Source organism: Muntiacus reevesi, chromosome 2, assembly GCF_963930625.1.
Source record: "Muntiacus reevesi chromosome 2, mMunRee1.1, whole genome shotgun sequence".
NCBI lineage: Eukaryota > Metazoa > Chordata > Mammalia > Artiodactyla > Cervidae > Muntiacus > Muntiacus reevesi.
Genome location: NC_089250.1, coordinates 50,519,162 through 50,538,002, shown reverse-complemented (window position 1 = coordinate 50,538,002; position 18,841 = coordinate 50,519,162). Strand labels below are relative to the sequence as shown.

At 42.1% G+C, this 18,841-nt stretch overlaps 1 protein-coding gene across 5 annotated transcripts in view; it reads right to left on the bottom strand.

The window, feature by feature from the left end:
* Positions 1-18,841, bottom strand: part of DNAAF9 (dynein axonemal assembly factor 9) — a 173,895-nt gene that overhangs the window by 62,495 nt on the left and 92,559 nt on the right. For 4 of the 5 annotated variants that reach the window (XM_065921521.1, XM_065921523.1, XM_065921525.1 and 1 more), the window contains 8 exons: positions 17,745-17,832; positions 14,823-14,899; positions 12,360-12,404; positions 11,944-11,989; positions 8,839-8,950; positions 7,778-7,848; positions 6,830-6,880; positions 6,158-6,245 (listed from right to left, as the gene is read on the bottom strand). In XM_065921521.1, the coding sequence (XP_065777593.1) occupies positions 6,158-6,245; positions 6,830-6,880; positions 7,778-7,848; positions 8,839-8,950; positions 11,944-11,989; positions 12,360-12,404; positions 14,823-14,899; positions 17,745-17,832 (578 nt within the window). The remainder of the gene's footprint in view (positions 1-6,157; positions 6,246-6,829; positions 6,881-7,777; positions 7,849-8,838; positions 8,951-11,943; positions 11,990-12,359; positions 12,405-14,822; positions 14,900-17,744; positions 17,833-18,841) is intronic. The other variant, XM_065921522.1, reaches the window with a different exon arrangement.

The window sequence follows — 18,841 nt, the reverse complement described above, 5'->3', positions numbered from 1 at the left end:
ATGAATATTCAGGACTGATCTCCTTTAGGATGAACTGGTTGGATCACCTTGCAGTCAAAGGGACTCTCAAGAGTCTTCTCCACCACCACAGTTCAAAAGCATCAATTTTTCGGCGCTCAGCTTTCTTCACAGTCCAACTCTCACATCCATACATGAGCACTGGAAAAACCGTAGCCTTGACTAGACGGACCTTTGTTGGCAAAGTAATGTCTCTGTTTTTTAATATGCTATCTAGGTTGGTCATAACTTTCCTTCCAAGGAGTAAGCATCTTTTAATTTCATGGCTGCAATCACCATCTGCAGTGATTTTGGAGACCAAAAAAATAAAGTCTGACACTGCTTCCACTGTTTCCCCATCTATTTCCCATGAAGTGATGGGACCAGATGCCATGATCCTAGTTTTCTGAATGTTGAGCTTTAAGCCAACATTTTCAATCTCCTCTTTCACGTTCATCAAGAGGCTTTTTTTTAGTTCCTCTTCACTTTCTGCCATACAAAGGGTACTTCTACTTAAATTCTCTGCTCCTACTGAAACTTCTGGCCTCAGAAAACCATCTCCTAATTCAAACTATATTTTCCTCAGAAACTAAGGAAGTGTGAAATCTAAGCTCTCAGGTATGTGACTAACAAGGTTTGAGAAATTCCTGGTTTGTGTGCTTTATTCTTGTGTAGTCACTTGTTCCTTGGAAGGAAAGCTATGACAAACTCAGCTGTTGCTATTGTTCAGTCACTAAGTCATATTTGACTCTTTGCTCCCCCATGTACTACAGCATGCCAGGCTTCCCTGTTCTGCACTATTTCCAGGAGTTTGCTCAAATTCATGTCCATTGAGTCGGTGATGCCATCCAAATATCTTATCCGCTGTCACCCCCTTCTCCTCCTGCCCTCAATCTTTCCCAGCATCAAGGTCTTTTCCAATGAGTCAGCTCTTCACATCAAGTGGCCAAAGAATTGGAGCTTCAAAAAAAAAAAGAATTGGAACTTCAACTTCCACATCAGTTCTTCCAACGACTATTAAGCATTGATTTTCTTTAGGATTGACTAATTTGATCTGTTTGCTGTCCAAGGGACTCAGCATCTTCTCCACCACCACAGTTAAAAATCATCAATTCTTTGGCGCTCAGCCTTCTTTACAGTCCAAATATCACATATGCACATAACTGCTGGAAAAACCATACCTTTGATTATATGAACCTTGATTGGTAAAGTGATGTTTCTGCTTTTTAATATACTGTCTAGGTTGGTCATAGCTTCTCTTCCAAGGAGCAAACATCTTTTAATTTCCCAGCTGCAGTCATCATCTGCAGTGATTTTGGAGCCCAAGAAAATAAAATCTCTCACTGTTTCCATTGTTTCCCCATCTATTTGCCATGAAGTGATGGGACTAGATGCCATGATCTTAGTTTTTCTACATGTTGAGTTTTAAGTCAGCCTTTACACTCTCCTGTTTCACTTTCATCAAGAGTCTATTTAGTTCCTCTTCGATTTCTGCCATAAGGATGGTGTCATTTGCCTATATGAGGTTATTAATATTTCTTCTGGCAATCTTGATTCCAGCTGTGCTTCATCCAGCCTGGCATTTTGCATGATAATACTCAGCATATAAGTTAGAAAAGCAAGGTGACGATATACAGGCTTGACGTACTCCTTTCCCAATTTGGAACCAGTCCGTTATTCTACGTCCGGTTCTAACAGTTGCTTCCTCACCTACAAACAGACTTCTCAGGAGGCAGGTAAGTTGGCCTGGTATTCCCATCTCTTGAAGAATTTTCCACAGGTTTTTAGCGATCCACAAATTTTTCGTGATCCACACAATTTACCTTGATTTGTGGACCTAACATTCCAGGTTCCTATGCAATATTCTTTACAGCATTGGACTTGACTTCCATCACCAGTCACACTGACAACTGGGCACTGTTTTCACTTTGGCTCCATCTCTTCATTCTTTCTTAAGTTATTTCTCCAGTCTTCTCCAGTAGCATATTGGGCACCTACTGATCTGGGGAGCTCGTTTTTCAGTGTCCTGTCTTTTTGCCTTTTCATACTGTTCATGGGGTTCTCAAGGCAAGAATACTGAAGTGGTTTGCCATTCCCTTCTCCAGTGGACCACTGGAGAGTTTTGTCAGAACTCTCCACCATGACCCATCCATCTTGGGTGGCCCTACATGGCAATGGCTCATAGTTTCATTGAGTTAGACAAGGCTATAATTCATGTGATCAGTTTGGTCAGTTTTGTATGACTGTGGTTTTCATTCTGGTCTGCCCTCTAATGGATAAGGATAAGAGGCTAGTGGAAAGCTCCTGAATGGAGAGACTAACTGTGGGGGAATCTGTGTCTTGTTCTGATAGGTGGGGCCATGCTCAGCAAACCTTTAATCCAATTTTCTATTGATTGGTGGGGCTGTGTTCCCTCCTTGTTTGGTTGAGGTCAAACTATGGTAGGGGTAATGGCGATAATGGCGACCTCCTTCAGAAAGACTTTTGCGGGCACTGTTGTATTCAGTGCCCCTGACCCCCAGCAGGCCACTGTTAACCCATGCCTTCACCAGAGACTCCTGGACACTCACAAGAAAGTCTGGCTCAGTCTCTTGTGGGGACACTTATCTTTTCTCCTGGGTCCTGGTGCACACACGGTTTTGTGTGTGCCCTCCACGAGTCTGTTTCCCCAGTCCTGTGGAAGTTCTGTTAATTAACTCCCACTGGCCTCCAAAGTCAAATTCCCTGGAGGTTCTCAGTTCCTTTGTCAGATCCCCAGGTTTGGATATCGGCTGTGGGTCCTAGAACTTTTTTAACACTGCGAGAATTTCTTTGATATAATAGTACTGCAGTTTGTGGGTCGTCTGCTCAGTGGCTCTATGTGGGGCTAATGGTAACCTCCTCTAAGAGGGCTTAGGCCACATACTACGTGTCCCAGGTCTGCTGCAGCCAGAGTCGCTGTCCCTGTGGCAGGTAGGCCACTGCTGACCCATGCCTCGGCAGGAGACACTCAAACACTGAAAGGCAGGTCTGGCTCAGTCTCTGTGGGGCCTCTGGGTCCTGGTGCACACAAAGTTTTGTTTGAGCCCTCCAAGTGTCTCTGGCAGGTACTGGGTTTGATTCTAAATGCCACTTCGCCCCTCCTACCATCTTGTTGTATCTTCTCCTTTGCCCTTTGACATGTGTTATCTTTTTTTGGTGGTATCCAACATCCTCCTGTCGACGGTAGTTCAACAGTGAGTTGCAATTTTGGAGTTCTCACAGAAGATGAGCACATGTCCTTCTACTCTGCCATTTTAAAATTACTTGTAAGTGAGCATGTGACTTCCACCTGATTTAATTTTCTTCAGTCCCAAGGGTTCAAAGCCTGAGAAAAGGCACTGGTCTGGGCTGCTGGCATGTTCATTCTTCAGAATCAACTGGAAATCAGTTCTAAGACAACAAAAGTCCTGTGTAGTCAAAGCTATGGTTTTTCCATTAGTCATGTATGGAGGTGAGAGCTGGACCTAAAGAAGACTGCTGCTGCTGCTTAGTCACTCAGTCATGTCTGACTCTTTGTGACCCTATGGACTGTAGCCTGCCAGGCTCCTCTGTCCATGGGATTCTCCAGGCAAGAATACTGGAATGGACTGCCATTCCCTTCTCCAATAAAGAAGGCTGAGTACCAAAGAATTGATGCTCTTGAATAGTGGTGCTGGGGAAGACTCTTGAGAGTCCCTTGGACTACAAGGAGATCAAACCAGTCAATCCTAAAGAAAATTCACCCTGAATGTTCACTGGAAAGACTGATACTGAAGTTGAACCTCCAATACTTTTGTCTACTTGATGCAAAAAGCCAACTCATTGGAAAAGACCCTGATGCTTGGAAAGACTGAAGGTAAAAGAAGAGGGTGGTAGAGGAAGAGATAGTATCACTGACTCAGTGGACATAAATTTGAGCAAACTCCAGGAGATAGCGGAGGACAGGGGAGCCTGGCATGCTGTAGCCATGGGGTGGCAAAGAGTCGGACATGATTTAGTGACTGAACAACAACAGAGACCTCAGGATAGACTGAATCTTGCTGGATAACTCAATACAGTGTAAGATTATTTTTTTAACAAGGCCCTTTGCTAAGAAGGTGCAAACTAATTTTGGCAAATATCCTCGCTAAATATTATAACTGGCTCAACTATGACAGAGTATAACTATCTCTGTGTTGTGTCTACAAGCTGATTTTAAAACATTATGCAATTCAGCCTCAAGGCTGGGAGTACTGTCACACACACTCTTGTTTTCAGCAAATGTTCCTAACTTCCTGGTCTTCTGCACCAGGATCTGGAGAGGCAGAAATGCAGGGGCCACAGCACAGTCATGATAATGAACACTACGTGGCATTTTGTGGATCGAAAACCAGAACTCCTTGTGTTTTGTCTTCTATGACAATGAAGAAGCAGAAGTTTAACCAGTGATCTGAGAACATGGAGAGCAACTTGCCACTGGAGAGAATATTTTCAAGAAGAACAAATTATCCAGAGAGAGAATCTGCTAGTAAAGGATGAGGAATTTGTGGAACAAAAAAGGCTTATCTAACATGGAAAGAATAGGACTCATAAGAATATGTTATTTTGAGGAGACCAAAAGGAGTATGGAATGAATCCCAGGAAATCAATGCAAGACCCACAGAGTTCTTGAGAACTTTAAATCAGCAGAAATACTGCCAGTTTGGACTGAAGGGGATAGAGAGAATAGAAAATGAAAGGAGACTGCTGGACCCTCAAAATTCTAGAGGCAAGAAGCAGGCTGAAAAACTAATAAGCTACAAAGTGCCACCTTTATGAAGAGGAAGGATGACACAGGTATAGTCACAAACCAAGAAGGTAGAGTCATGAACCCAGGAGGCAGAACCAAGAGCTTAACAAGTAGAACAAAGAACCCAGAGGGCACAGCTAAGGGTCTTGGAGGACTATTCCCAGGCCTTGAAACCTAATCCAGGAGCTGGAGTTTGCCTAGCTTAATTTCAAAGTTGTCTTGGGCTGGGACTCCTTTTTAATATAAATGTCTATAACCTATGCCACTCCTCCCTTGTACATTGGGAGGGCTAGGGCAGATAAAAGAGCCTCTAATTTCACAGGTCTATAGATGGAGAGGAAATGTGTTCAAGAGCTGTACCTTATGAATTACAAGCCAGAGCCTAACCTACAGCTGATTTAGATAATCCTGATCATGAGATTTTGGATTTTTCAGCTGGTGAGAGTTAAGACTTTGAATTGTTATCAAAATGGAAAGAGGCTCTTGGATGGGGGTGATTATATCTTCCATGTGAGAACTGTGGGGGTCAGAGGGCATACTATGTTATGCAGACATTTAAAACAGCCCCCATGACCTTCATCCTCTTAGGTTACCCCAGTGTTCATGTAACATTATATGGCAAAAGGGAGATTATCTGATTGGGTCTCTTCCAATCACAAGAGCCCTTTATAAGCAGAGTTTTCTCTGGGTGGTAGAAGAGGAGTTCAGAGAGATTAGCAGTGTGAGAGAGATTCAACACGATGAAAGTTCTGTGCTGCTGAGATGGAGAGGGTCACAGGGCAAGGACCTCTGGAAAGAGGAGCTAAGACTGCTTCCAGATGATAGCCAGCAATAAAAAAAGGATCCTTAGTTCTCCAGTCTAAAGGAAATGGACTCTGCAAACAATCTGGATGAGCCTAGAAGCAGGTTCTTTCTCAAGAGACTCCAGAGATAAGCCTGGCTGATGCCTTGACTTCAGTATTATGAAACCCTACACATAAATCTAGCAAAACTTGCCTGGACTTCTGACCCACAGAACTGTGAGATAACAAATCCATGTTGTTTGAAGCTATGAAATTTGTGGTGATTTGTTACACAGCAGTAAAAAACTAATACAGATTTTGTTTTAGCCAACAGAACCTATTTCTGGACATGCTGCTGCTCTAGCCCATCCTGAAAGCAATCCTCAGGCAGCAACAAGAGGACTAGTGCAGTTGTGGCGGCAGTCCTTTCTAGCACAAGTTTACTCATCTGGAAAATGGACAGATCAAAAGAGAAAAGCTGTGGGAAAACACTTCTACACTCAAAAGTTTTTTCAAATATCATATGTATCATTAATTACAACATTCATGTCAAAACCTGTGAAAGAGGGACCCAGACAGAGTCAAAAACAGAAAAGTCAGAGCTGCTCACCTTCTTCAGGCCAAGATTGTGAATTACTAGAATAAAGATATGCTCCTTCTCCTCTAGTTAGAAAAGTACCCAGGAAACACTCATCTCCCTTGAAAAAACAAACACAAAGAGCAGGTGATTTATAGCATAAACATTCACAGAATCAAAAGTTCTGTCTAGGTTTGTATGTCTACAAAAGCTGCTAAGTCAGCCTCAGATATACTCAATTTCTCTTGCGGTTTTTGGCACTTCTTGGCTCTTTGCCATATTACTGGCACCTGTGACTTATGCTGAGGAAAAGAATGTTAAGTTCCTCTCAGGCTAGGCACCATGCTGTCTGCAATGCTTGTCCATGTTACAGTAAATTAATATCCTCTGATAACAGAGGTAGCTTTTCCTTGGCCTAAAGCCTTGACCTTCAGTTTTACATGTCTCAATTTGAGAACTGCTTCTAAAAGTACTGAGAGATTTTGAAAAAACACCGAAAGGTTTAAATGGCACAAAGAATCCCGCTTGTGTACTCCATACATGGTTATTTCTAAAGCTCTGCTCTGAAGGGGAAGAATACAAACAGGAATTGAGACAAGGAGGTATAGAACCCTTAGATTAGGAGTAAGATGAAATATGTTAAATTGTTTTTATAAATTGTTTCCATTTCATCTTAATAACATTAAGAATAAGAAGGCTGCTTACCAGAACTGACTGCTGGGTTTTCTCAGACAATTTTACTTCAATATCTTCTACCTGTGTCCAAAAGGAGTACAGATTTTCAATTCACTGCTTCAAGGGCAAAAACTCTGCTAGGTCTCCCCGTGTTCACATTTTTCTAAGAGAGCAGTCTCTCTGTCAAATCCAGGGTTCTCAGGCCCTGATAACTGGCAGACCTGGCTGCTGGACACCAAGCGCAGAGCACCAGGCCATGGTAGGCTCTCTCACAGGGACCTGAAGTCCAGCTAAATGAGCCTATGATGTGTGGAAAGAGTATGTTAACCTCCACTTACATTTCATTTTGGAGAAAACTAATTTTAGGGATGAAGGAAAGAGACCATACTAAAATATTTTGAGTGTATTCTCATTTAAACATGTTCACATTAGAGGATGACTTTTGCTTGTCTTTATTCAGGTCAGAATTATAGAAACAGAATATAAACAAATTCTGAAATAGGTACTTAGACCATTACTAGTACTTTGTGTCTCAAGGCACCAGAGATTCAGACCAAGTCCCACAGATGAAGATGGGACCTTTCCACATGTAGAGACATGGTTGGAAAAAACTCAGCAGCAACCATTCTGACAGAAAAGGGAGCACATGATCTACTTCTCACTTCCTGTGTGACCCTGGACAGGTTGGAAAATTTCTAAACCTCAGGCTCCTCATCTGTATAATGAGGATATTAATTTCTTCCCTTGACAATTTAACAGGGACCCAGATAATTTAGTTACTTTCTTTTGGAACTTTCCCCAGATTACAAGTTAACGAAATTAGATTTATTTGCATAAAGAAAAAGAGCAGAGATAAAAACTTCTATTCCTGAACACTGGTTAGGTCAGGATCTGACATCCCACCAGAGACTCTTCCTTAAACGTTCTCCCCAGTTTCTCCACGTTTATCTCCATTTTCACCGGATGAATGACACTAACCAGCCAGGAGCAGAATCTGGGTATGGCAGCTGTCAGGATTATAAAGCTGGTTTCTGTGATAACAGTGCCATCTGCAGGAAGACCACAGACAAGTCGGTTACTGCCCACCACCAGAGCCCACCTTGCAGGCCCCTGACTGCCTCCCCTCCTCAAGAGTGAGAGCTCCTCTTATTAGGATACAAAGTCTGATGCCTTCAGAAAATGAATTCCTCATCTGGGGACAAGAGCCTAATGAGGGGATGGAGAAAGGTTTCCTCATGTGATTATTCTTTCTAAGACAAACAGAAATACATATTTAAATACAGAGTCCTTTTCAATCTATGCTTTTAATTTTTGTCAAGGTAGTACAGGTATTTATATTAAAAAACCAAACAAAAATTATCAAGGTCATCAAGCACTGGATATTATCTAGAATTTTTTGCTACCATAATGGATAAAAAAACTGTATCTAACTATTGTTTCAAATTGTTTTTCCTGACTGTCAGTAAGGCTGTACATATTCACATTCATACATAGATACGTACACACACAGTGGACCCTTGAACAATGTGGGGGCTAGTGGTGCTGACCTTCTACACAGTTGAAAATTACAGTCAGCCCTCCATATCCACGGTTCCACATCCATGAATTCAACCAACCATGGAATATGTAGTTCTGTAGTATATACTTGAAAAAAATTGAAAAAAATCTGTGTAGTTTAAACCTGTGTTCAGGGGTCACTTATGTACATGTGTGTGTGTATAAACATTAAAATATATATATATTACTTTAAAATTTGTTTTATTTTACACTCTGGTGAACTGCTCATATTTTTTGCCCATTTACTACTGAGTAGCTTGTTTTTTTCATATCAATTTGTAAAAGCTCTTCATAAATTAGGAAATACACCCCTTTGTTTATTGTAAGTATTCTAATATTTTCACCAGTTTATTCCTGGTCTTTTGATTTAGACTGGTTTATTTTGCCAAATATATATATGTGCATACACACACACACACACACACACATATATATGTAAAAGTAAGTTCAAGTTTTGCTTTCCAAAGATGACATACACTTACCTTTTTCTTTAACCAAGATCTGAGATGTCAAAAATGATTCTGAGAACACCACAGATCCTAAGCATCCCCTTCCTCCCAGCAAGTCAGGAATGTCATAGATGGCCATACAAGCCTGTATCAAGTGAGAAACTAGAGTTAGACCAGTTGTCAGTTCTAAACATTCAGGGAAAGATCCACAAGAAATAGACCACAAAATACTAAGCCACATGGCAAAAAAATACTGGAGAATTTCTAAGGAAAACTCAAGTTATCTTGAAATGCATCTCAAACTGGAAGATGACTTCAGGATCACCTAGGCTTCCTTGCAATTGCTCCTAGGTCAGAGGCACATTTGGGCTAGAAGATCTTTATGTTTCAATAAATTCCCTCAAATTGCTTCTCCTTCCTGAAAAGCAATGTAACAGCCTTTCTTAACTGTGACCACTGTCACATTCTACTATGTCCACATGCTCATGCATTCCTTCTTTGGTTTGGGCTCAAGTTCTGAACAAATCTGGAAAGTAAGATACATGTTTTCACAGATATTTTTGGCTACATGTCAAAACATGCAAACACTTCTTTCAGGACCGAAAAATTAAAAGAAAGCTGTTCAAGATTTTATGGCCAACACAAATAAAAGAAGAGTCTTACATAGGTCAGGGAAAAAAAAACTGGAGCGACTCTGAGAAAGCTGCTGAATGGTTCTAATTTAGTTAAAAACTAGTGAAAATACAATAATTCTGAGGACAATCTAGCAGAGGAAATGCAGAAAATGGTATAAGCCTGAGTTGGAAGTCTGAGATGAGCTGGAGTCTGAGATGACTGTGAAGATCTGGTGAGGGATACGAAGTAAGTTGCATGACAAGCCCTCCCAGGTTCCTGCCCCTCCTGGCCTGACACTGCTGGATGACCAGGTGTAGAGCTCCTGAAACTAGAGTTCATTTCATACCTTGATGTCCTTGTGTAGGACCCTGCTCTACCCTTAGGGCAGAGACAAAAGACCCTGGCCTACGGAAGGGACTGGCAGATTCTCAAAAAAAAAAAAAAAAAAAAAAAAAAAGGTGGCTGAAGAGTTGAAAGGAAAAAAAACAAACCATAAAGTCCTTATTCATCCATGTTGTCATGATAAAGAAATGCATAAAAAACTGACAGATAGGCTTTTATTTTTGTTAACTTTCTTATTAGGCATAACAACTAGAAGTGAAGTGAACTCACTCAGTTGTGTCTGACTCTTTGTGACCCCATGGACTGTAACCTACCAAGCTCCTCTGTCCATGGAATTGTCCAGGCAAGAGTACTGGAGTGGGTTGCCATTTTCTTCTACAGAGGATCTTCCCGACTCAGGGATCGAACCTGGGTCTCCTGCATTGCAGGCAGACATTTTACTGTCTGAGCCAAGATTTATTTAAATTTGTTTCAAAGAATTTTGAATACCTGAAGACACAGAACCATCCTGGGCTACATGGTTCCTCTTACGTGACAATGATCAATTCGGTTCCCAGATCAATTAGAAAGACAAATCCTACAGCTCCTAATCCCCACTTTCTTATTTGGCCTCTGGTGTTCAGGAAGGGGAGAGAGGACATTAAAAAGAATATATGTAGTATTTTTTAGGCACTTGCTACATACTTCCCATATGTGGCAAGGGGACAGAAAAAAATATGAAACATGGTTCCTTTCTCAGGAAACCTACAATGTAAAGTTAGAGAGACAAGAGTTTTCCTACAAATAAGTCAACATGTGACACACTACAGAACTACTCCCTAATTTATGTAGTATAGCCTTTGAGTACTCTAAGAATACAGTACTTACAGGGAGAAATGAGTAGGGCAGGCTTAAATGAAAAGGCAGAACTTCATCTCTGCCTGGAAGGGAGGACAGGATTTGGACAGAAAGCACCAACATCCTATTTTTCCTTTCCTATTTCATTAGCTGCTGCTGAATGCGTACTTAACACAGTACTGGACTCCTAATCACCTACTCCAGTGAAAAACACCTTCCAGAGCACTGCCTAAGAGTCTAAGAAGAGAAGTAAGGGAATCTAAAGTCTAGCAAGGAGACAAAGTAATATTTACCTAAGCATCAGAAAGTATTCATTTTCCAGTCTTAGTAACGTTACAAAAAAGTCTCAATTAGTTCTAAAAGAACAACACAAAATGCTGACACAGACAGGGAACAGGTACATTACAAAAACAGAAACTACCCACAACCTTAAAAAATTACTCGTGTTGTACTAGTCTCTGTAGATGAGACAACACTACTGCTTGTCCACTGATGATGGCAATGGGCATGCATTTTCTTCAAGTCATCCACACCTGTGCACCCAGTTCCCCATGATCAAAATCTCACTGAAATTAAAGTTCAGGCAGGAGCCACAGAATGGACATAAGGTATAACTTGTACCCACATATACTACAACCAGAATCTTGGCTGAATATCCACCATCCTCTTATGCACTGCTTGCCAACTTTCTTTGTATCAGGATGCACTGGGGCAGGTTGCAGAGGATTCGGATGTGACTGGGAGCAGCTAGTCTAGAAACTCTGGCTGCTGAAGACCAACCCAGGGACCAATATTTCTGCATCTCTAAACCCATTCCCCTGGCCCCTCAGTAGAGAGGTCAGAAAACTCTGCTCTGACTACCCCATTTCACCTGTTTTTTTTTTTAAAACGTTTGTTTTTATTTCCACAAGCTCCTCTTAAATAAGGGCATCAACACAGGCCTTGGAACACAGAGAAGCCAGTGAAAATCTGGTCTGTGTTGAGGTAGGCTTGTCTTCAGCTCCCATTTCCACGTGAGGTTAGAGAACTCTCAGCCACTTGAAAGAAGCCTTCCGAACCTCAGGAAGAGATATTTACCATCCCCCGGTGCCCCCTCCCCCACCCATCCAGCTAAGATGACACCTAGGGTGCCTAGACACAGACATGTGGATGTGGTGAGCCTGGTACAGCTGCCTGGCATCCTCAGAAAGCACAGGTTCACCACTGCTACAGCTGCAAGAGTACTGAAGACAACTAGCTTTCTCCAGCGGGCTACCTAAGACTCCCACCTACTCCTACCTCACCCCTTGTAGATGTCCTTTAGAGGCCATTCCCTGCCAATTCACCTTTAACAGCTCTGCTTACCGTCTTCACAAAGTATAAGCTATCTTCACTGTCCAGAGGCACAATTCTAGAAAATGAAAATTAACAGGAAAGACATGTATTAGATTTATAATGTTCTCTATTTTTCAACTTGCAAGCAACTCACACACTTAGATCTCTTTTGAGCTTTATCAAAACACTGGGTTGCATGTATGCAAAATTCCACTCAGATGGAATCAGATCCACCCCCGACCCTACTCTAGTCTTTCCACGGGAAGCAGTCAGGATAGAGTGGTCTCAGCTGAGCACACCCAGCTTTGAGCCCAGCCCTGGAGTGATGCCACTGCCAGGTGTGGAAGAGTGAAAAGATCATCCATGATAGCAGTTACACGGCAGCCTCTCTTATTTTGCTCTTAAACCTTGTCCCAAATGAGGACACACCATAAACACATACTTACCTTCCCTGATTATTCACAGCATGTATATGAAAAGCCATCTTGGAGCTGTAGACCCAAAACAAAATAAAACAAAAGTCAGTCTGCTTTTGCGACCACTGTGTGGCAAGCTCTCTAAACACCTGCCACTGCAATGCACCTGTGCTGGGCCCTCATAGCCCCAGTGAGATATGTGATGCCCCTACAAGCCCTAGGGTTTTATGCCATCAGCAAATGTGGGGCTAGTGTCTGACTCCAGTCATGGCCCTGCCTCTGGGCAAATTCTAAGATCTTGACTCTCGGACAAAGCAGGAGAGAACTACATGACTACTGCCCACGACAGACTAAGAGAAGCTCTACGTGCACCAGGCCTCCAGCCCACGGCCCTGACATATTCTCCTGATCCGCTTCCTCTCTTCAACACCTTTGCAGTCAACCTGCCATCCCTGCTCAGAGCCAGACTGCTACCCACAATCAACTGCTGCTGTATAATCAAGTCAGGACTTCAGAACTGAGGAATAACCAGATAACCCTTTTGGCACCAACTCTTTTTGTTAAAGAAAGTTTCTAAATTGAATTAAGGTTATTTTTTGCTGTAACAAATACTGGTCAGTCATATGCTAACTGCCCGTGTTCCTCTTGGGGGAATTTGCTAATCTGATGCAGTTTGAGAGGAGTGACCATGTGGAGAGAAGTGGAGCTCTAGAGTGGAGAATTGGCTCGTGAAGATTCTTCCTATTGCCTGGGTGCTCTCCTCTTGTTCTTTCCTCTAGCCAGGGTGGGACACCGCCCCCCAACCCCAGCCCCATGTAGGAGGCCACGGGATTGAGAGGTGGCTTGCCCTAGAAAGGCAGAGTGTTCTAGGCAAGGTCCCGAGGACAGGAGGAATGGAATGACTCTGTCAGCCAAGCCAATGGTAACAGAAGAGAACTCACTGAGACAGCAGCTATCAGTCACTTGTCCAATCACTCTACAGGGCAGGAGTATAATGAAACAGAGGCACAGAGAGCTCCCTATCTTGCCCAAGTCACCCAGCTGGAAACCAAAGGAGCTCCCTTAAACTCAAGTCTGCCAGGAACAGATAGTACCGGTCAGCACACAGCCTTAAGAGACCAAACTTCCTCTAGCCTTCTCCTCTTAGGGCCAGAGGCATGAGCCACAAGACCCAGAAAAAAGGACAAGAAACCTTAAGCAAGCCTAAAGCTTTTACCAAAGAGTTCTGGCTCATTCCCACTCCACTCCTGGAGCTGTAGCAAAAGAATTCTTGTTAGCTTATTAACTGACTTAGTTTTCTAAATGTTTCTCCTCACTACCTAGGGCTGTAGATATAAGAAAATGTGGGGAATGGAGCCGAGGTATCGCAGGGCATATCCCAGAAGTGTTATTTATTTATTTTTTAAAAACATTTATTTGCTTGGCTGTGCTTAGTTGCAGCACATGAAATCTTCCATCTTTGTTGCAGCATGTGGATACAGTTCCTTGACCAGGCATAGAACCTGGGCCCCCTGCATTAAGTCCCTCCAGAAGTATTTTATTTTTATCTATTAGTTATTTTCTCTTTGGCTGTTCTGAATCTTCATTGCTTCATGGGATTTTTTTCTAGCTGTGGTGTGCAGACTTCTCATTGCAGGGGCTTCTCTTGTTGTGGCGAACAGGCTCTAGGGCACCTGGGCTTCAGTAATTGTGGCTCTTGGGCTCTAGAAGCAAAGGCTCAGTAGTTGTGGCACACAGGCTTAACTGCTCCAAAGCATGTGGGATCATCCCAGACCAAGAATCATACCTATGTCTCCTGCACTGGCAGGCAGATTAATTTACCTCTGAGCCACCATGAAGCCACCTTTCCCCTCCAATCCCCAGAAATATTCTTAAAGAAATTTTCTAATATTGGTGTCTTTTTTCTCCTTCGCAAAAAACTATACCAAACGGTCCTAATATGGGACAGAAGGTTGAGTGGACTGGCTTCCTGAAGGTTTAGCTATGGACAAAGACTACACAGAGATCCACTGTGACATGCCAGGTGTGTGATGGCAAGACTGCCAGGAAGCCAAATTCCTAGATCATCTAGATGCTGAAACATGGCCAGGCTCAGGGGTTTCTACCATCTGAGAGGCAGATAAGGCCTAGGACAACTCTCTTCTAAGCAATGACCATTTTCATGTGCCCAAGGCCTCATCATCACCACTAACAAACCTCACCACTCATGTCCCTAGCTTCATCTTTTTAACCTTGGAATCTGCATCTGTCTGTTCTACCACTGATATGTCTCTCATTCCAGCCTAATCAGCATGTCTGAAACAGTTCTGTAACAGTTCCTCCATCCTTGGCTTCTCAAATAAATCCCCGATCATGAAAGACTCGCCTTCATATACTAATGATTTACCAGAACATTCCTCAAAGGGGAGACAGAACATCAAATACAGGGGATAAAGTTTTAAAAACACAAACATTAAATAAAAGTTTTTATTGATAATATAGGCCACTGCTTACCGTAGAGCTGCCTTAAACTGCATCAACTCAATGGAATTTAACCCAGATCCCAGGGTCTGCTCAGCTACCTCCTTGGCCTGTAAAACCAGTAATAAAACAGAAACAATTAGCTTTCACAGCAGGAAAGAGTACATTCAACTGTGAGGAAAGGGCCCTTTTCACATCTGGCCAGGAGAACACTGCCCATCCTCTTTGCCTGACTACTCTGTATATATCAATAAATTAAAGTGAAAACATCTTGTTAAGGGGAACAGATGCCTGGTTGGTTCAGGCTGGGTTCACATGTTGTTCAGTCACTAAGCAGTGTCTGACTCTTTGTGACCCCAGGATTGCAGAATGCCAGGCTCCCCTGTCCTTCACTATTTCCTGAAGATTGCTCAAATTCATGTCCACTGAGTTGGTGATGTTATCTAATCATCTCATCCTCTGCCATTCCCTTGTCTTGTGCCTTCAATCTTTCCCAGCATCAAGGTCGTTTCCAATGAGCGGGCTCTTTGCATCAGGTGGGCAAAGTACTGGAGATTCAGCATCAGTTCTTCCAATGAATATTCAGCATTCATTTCCTTTAGGATTGACTGATTTGATCTCCTTGCTCTCCAAGGGACTCTAAAGAGTCTTCTCCAAAAAAATAAAGAGTCTTCTCCAGCACCGCAATTTGAAAACATCAATACTGTGGTGCTCAGCCTTCTTTATGGTCCAACTCTCACATCCGTACAGGACTACTGGAAAAACCACAGCTTTGACTACCTGGACCTTAGTCAGCAAAGTGATATCTCTGCTTTTTAATACACTCTCTAGGTCTGCCATAGTTCTCCTTCCAAGCAGCAAGCATCTTTTAATTTCATGGCTGCAGTCACCATCTGCAGTGATTCTGGAACCCAAAAAAATAAAATCTGTCACTGCTTCCACTTTTCCCCTTCTATTTAGCATAAAGTGATGGGACTGGATGCCGTGATCTTACGTTTTTTAGTGTTGAGTTTTAAGCCAGCTTTTTCACTCTCTTCTTTTACCCTCATCAAGAGGCTCTTTAGTTCCTCTTTACTTTCTGTAATTAGAGTGGCATCATCTGCATATCTGAGGCTGTTGGCTCTTTCTCCCAGCAACCTTGACTCCAGCTTGTGGTTTATCCAGCCCAGCATTTTGCATGATGTACTCTGCTTGGAAGTAAAATAGGCAGGATGACAGTATACAGCCTTGTCGTAATCCTTTCCCAATTTTGAGGCATTCAGTTGTTCATGTCCGGTTCTAACTGTTGCTTTTTGACATGCATACATGTTTCTCAGGAGAAGGTAAGGTGGTCTGGTATTCCTATCTCTTTACGAATTTCCAGTCTGCTCTGATTCACATAGTCAAAGGCTTTAGCATGGTCAATGAAGCAGAAGTAGACATTTTACTGGAATTCACTTGCTTTCTCTATGATCCAATGAATGCTGGCAGTTTGATTTCTGGTTCCTCTGCCTCTTTGAAATCCAGCTTGTACATCTGGAAGTTCTTGGTTCATATATTGCTGAAGCCTGGCTTGAAGGATTTTGAGCATAATCTTACTAGCATGTGAAATGAATTCAAACTACAGTATGGTAGTTTGAACATTCTTTGGCATTGCCCTTCTTTGGGACCGGAATGAAAACTGACCTTTTTCCAGTCACGTGGCCACGGCTGAGTTTTCCAAATTTGCTGGCATATTGATTGCAGCACTTTCACAGCATCATCTTTTAGGATTTGAAATAGTTCAGCTGGAATTCCATCACCTACACTAGCTTTGTTTGTATTAAAGCTTCCTATGGCCCCTTTGACTTCACACTCCAGGATGTCTGGCGATAGGTAAGTGACCATACCACCATAGTTGTCTGGGTCATTAAGATCTTTTTTGTATAGTTCTTCTGTGCATTCTTGCCACCTCTTCTTAATCTCTTCTGCTTCTGTAAGGTCCTTACTATTCACATGATAACACTTCATTCAGGCAGGTGGGCACTGGAACGTGATCTGGTGAGCTGTAATCAGCTGGGATGGTGCCATTATGAGGCCTGGAAAAATGCTTTCTCCTCCCCTCTCCCTGGCCCTTGGGGAGGGACCACTGCTCTCAGTATTTCTTGCCTAGATGCTAAGAACATGCAAATAAATTAGGTTATAAAAATCAGTTAAAAAACAAAGGTGCAGAATTGATATAGAAGAATAACCTGTTGTTTTACATAAGCTTTCAGCCCAAGGGCTGAGAAATCCGAAGTACTGGGGGGATTCAAGTTCAGTGAGGAGGGAAGGTGGCAAGGAACTGGTGACTAGGCTAGAGTCTCTTTGATATCTACAACACAACCTTTCCAATGTCAAATGATTTGCTTCAGGAGAGGTCCAACTGGCAATGGGGAAGAATCAAGCCAACTCGTCTCATCTGTTATTGGGTCAGATATAGACTCCAACTCAGCATGGCAGGTTAACCACAAACAGCAAAAAAGAAAATGGTCAGAGAAAGAGAACATACATGCCTATCAAGGAGAGGCAAGTTAGCTTTTCTAGTCTTTAGTTAATTTTTTAAAACAAAGAATTATAGGAAATCAAATTATGTAGCTCAAAACAAACTGATCTAACTTTATTAAAATTCAAAGCAGAATAATCTACTATATTTCTCTTAATTTTTTAACTTTTGAAATCATTTTAAACTACTAAATAAAACAATATATTATAGATTGATTTTTTTTTTTTTTTAACACAATCAGATATCTACAAAGAACTGCTAATCAGCTGTCATTCATAAGACAACAGCAGGTCCCAGGCATCACAAGCTTAGTACTCTAAAGGCATCTCTCTGTCTGGTGCCCAAGCTCACACACAAAATTAAGTATTAAAAGGTGTCCAAAGGTAAAACAAATGGATAAGAAGTTTCATATTAAAATAACTAAGGAAAGAGAAATGTGGTATTGAAATTACCTTTATGAGACTGGAAGTTTTAGCATAACACGCAATGGCAGCCAAAACAGCCTCAATAACAGTAGCATATACCTGTGACAAGAGCCTACTTTAAAAACAAAAAATAAAGGTTACCTATAACATCACAAGGTTTCATCAAAAGCTGCATGCACAAAAATGACATTCTCTAAGAAACTGATTTTGAAACAGAGAAAAGTATAAAAACAATTTGTTGATTTCTAGACCTTTTCAAAGCTATGTGTCCCATTCCAACTTTTACTTTGCTCTTGTTAAACAATGATAAGAATCATTTTTTTAAAAAATTATTTTTAACTGAAGGATAATTGGTTTACAACACTGTGTTAGTTTCTGCCATACATCAACATGAATTAGCTATAGGTATACCTATGTCCTGGAAAGGAAATGGCAACCCACTCCAGTATTCTTGCCATTGACAGAGGAGTCTGGCAGGATACAGTCCATGGAGTCGCAAGAGTTGGACACGACTTAGCAACTAAACCATCACCACCATACCGATGTCCCCTTTCTCTTGAACCTCCCTACCACCTCCCACCCCATCCCACCCCCCTAGGTTGTTCCAGAGCCCCGGAAGGAATTCCCTGAATCAACAGCAAATTCCCACTGGCTGTCTATTTTACACATGGTAGTGCATGTGCTTCCATGTCACTGTCTCCATTCCTCCCACCCTCTACTTTCTCACTACTGCCCACTCCCCACCCCGCCCCGTGTCCGTAAGTCTGTTCTGTACGTCTGTGTCTCCTGTGCTGCCCTGAAAATAGAGGTTCATCGCTATCGTCTTTCTAGATTTCATATATATGGGTTAATATACGATATTGGTTTTTCTCTCTCTGATTTACTTCACTCTGAGAACCAGCTTGTCTTAATTCTGCTCAAAAGACCAATCCTGTTTGTGATTCAAGAAGAAAATGTCAACTACAAATTGCCAAGGGCATATGCCATCTGTCTCTTCAGAGACTGAACCCTGTGCTGCTGCAGCTGTTACCTATGACATGCCCTGAAGGCAGTCCAGCGTGGAGGTGAGGCACTCTGCTCCAAGGAAATTGGTGGAACAGGTCTTTAGATAGTTTGGTATTTTC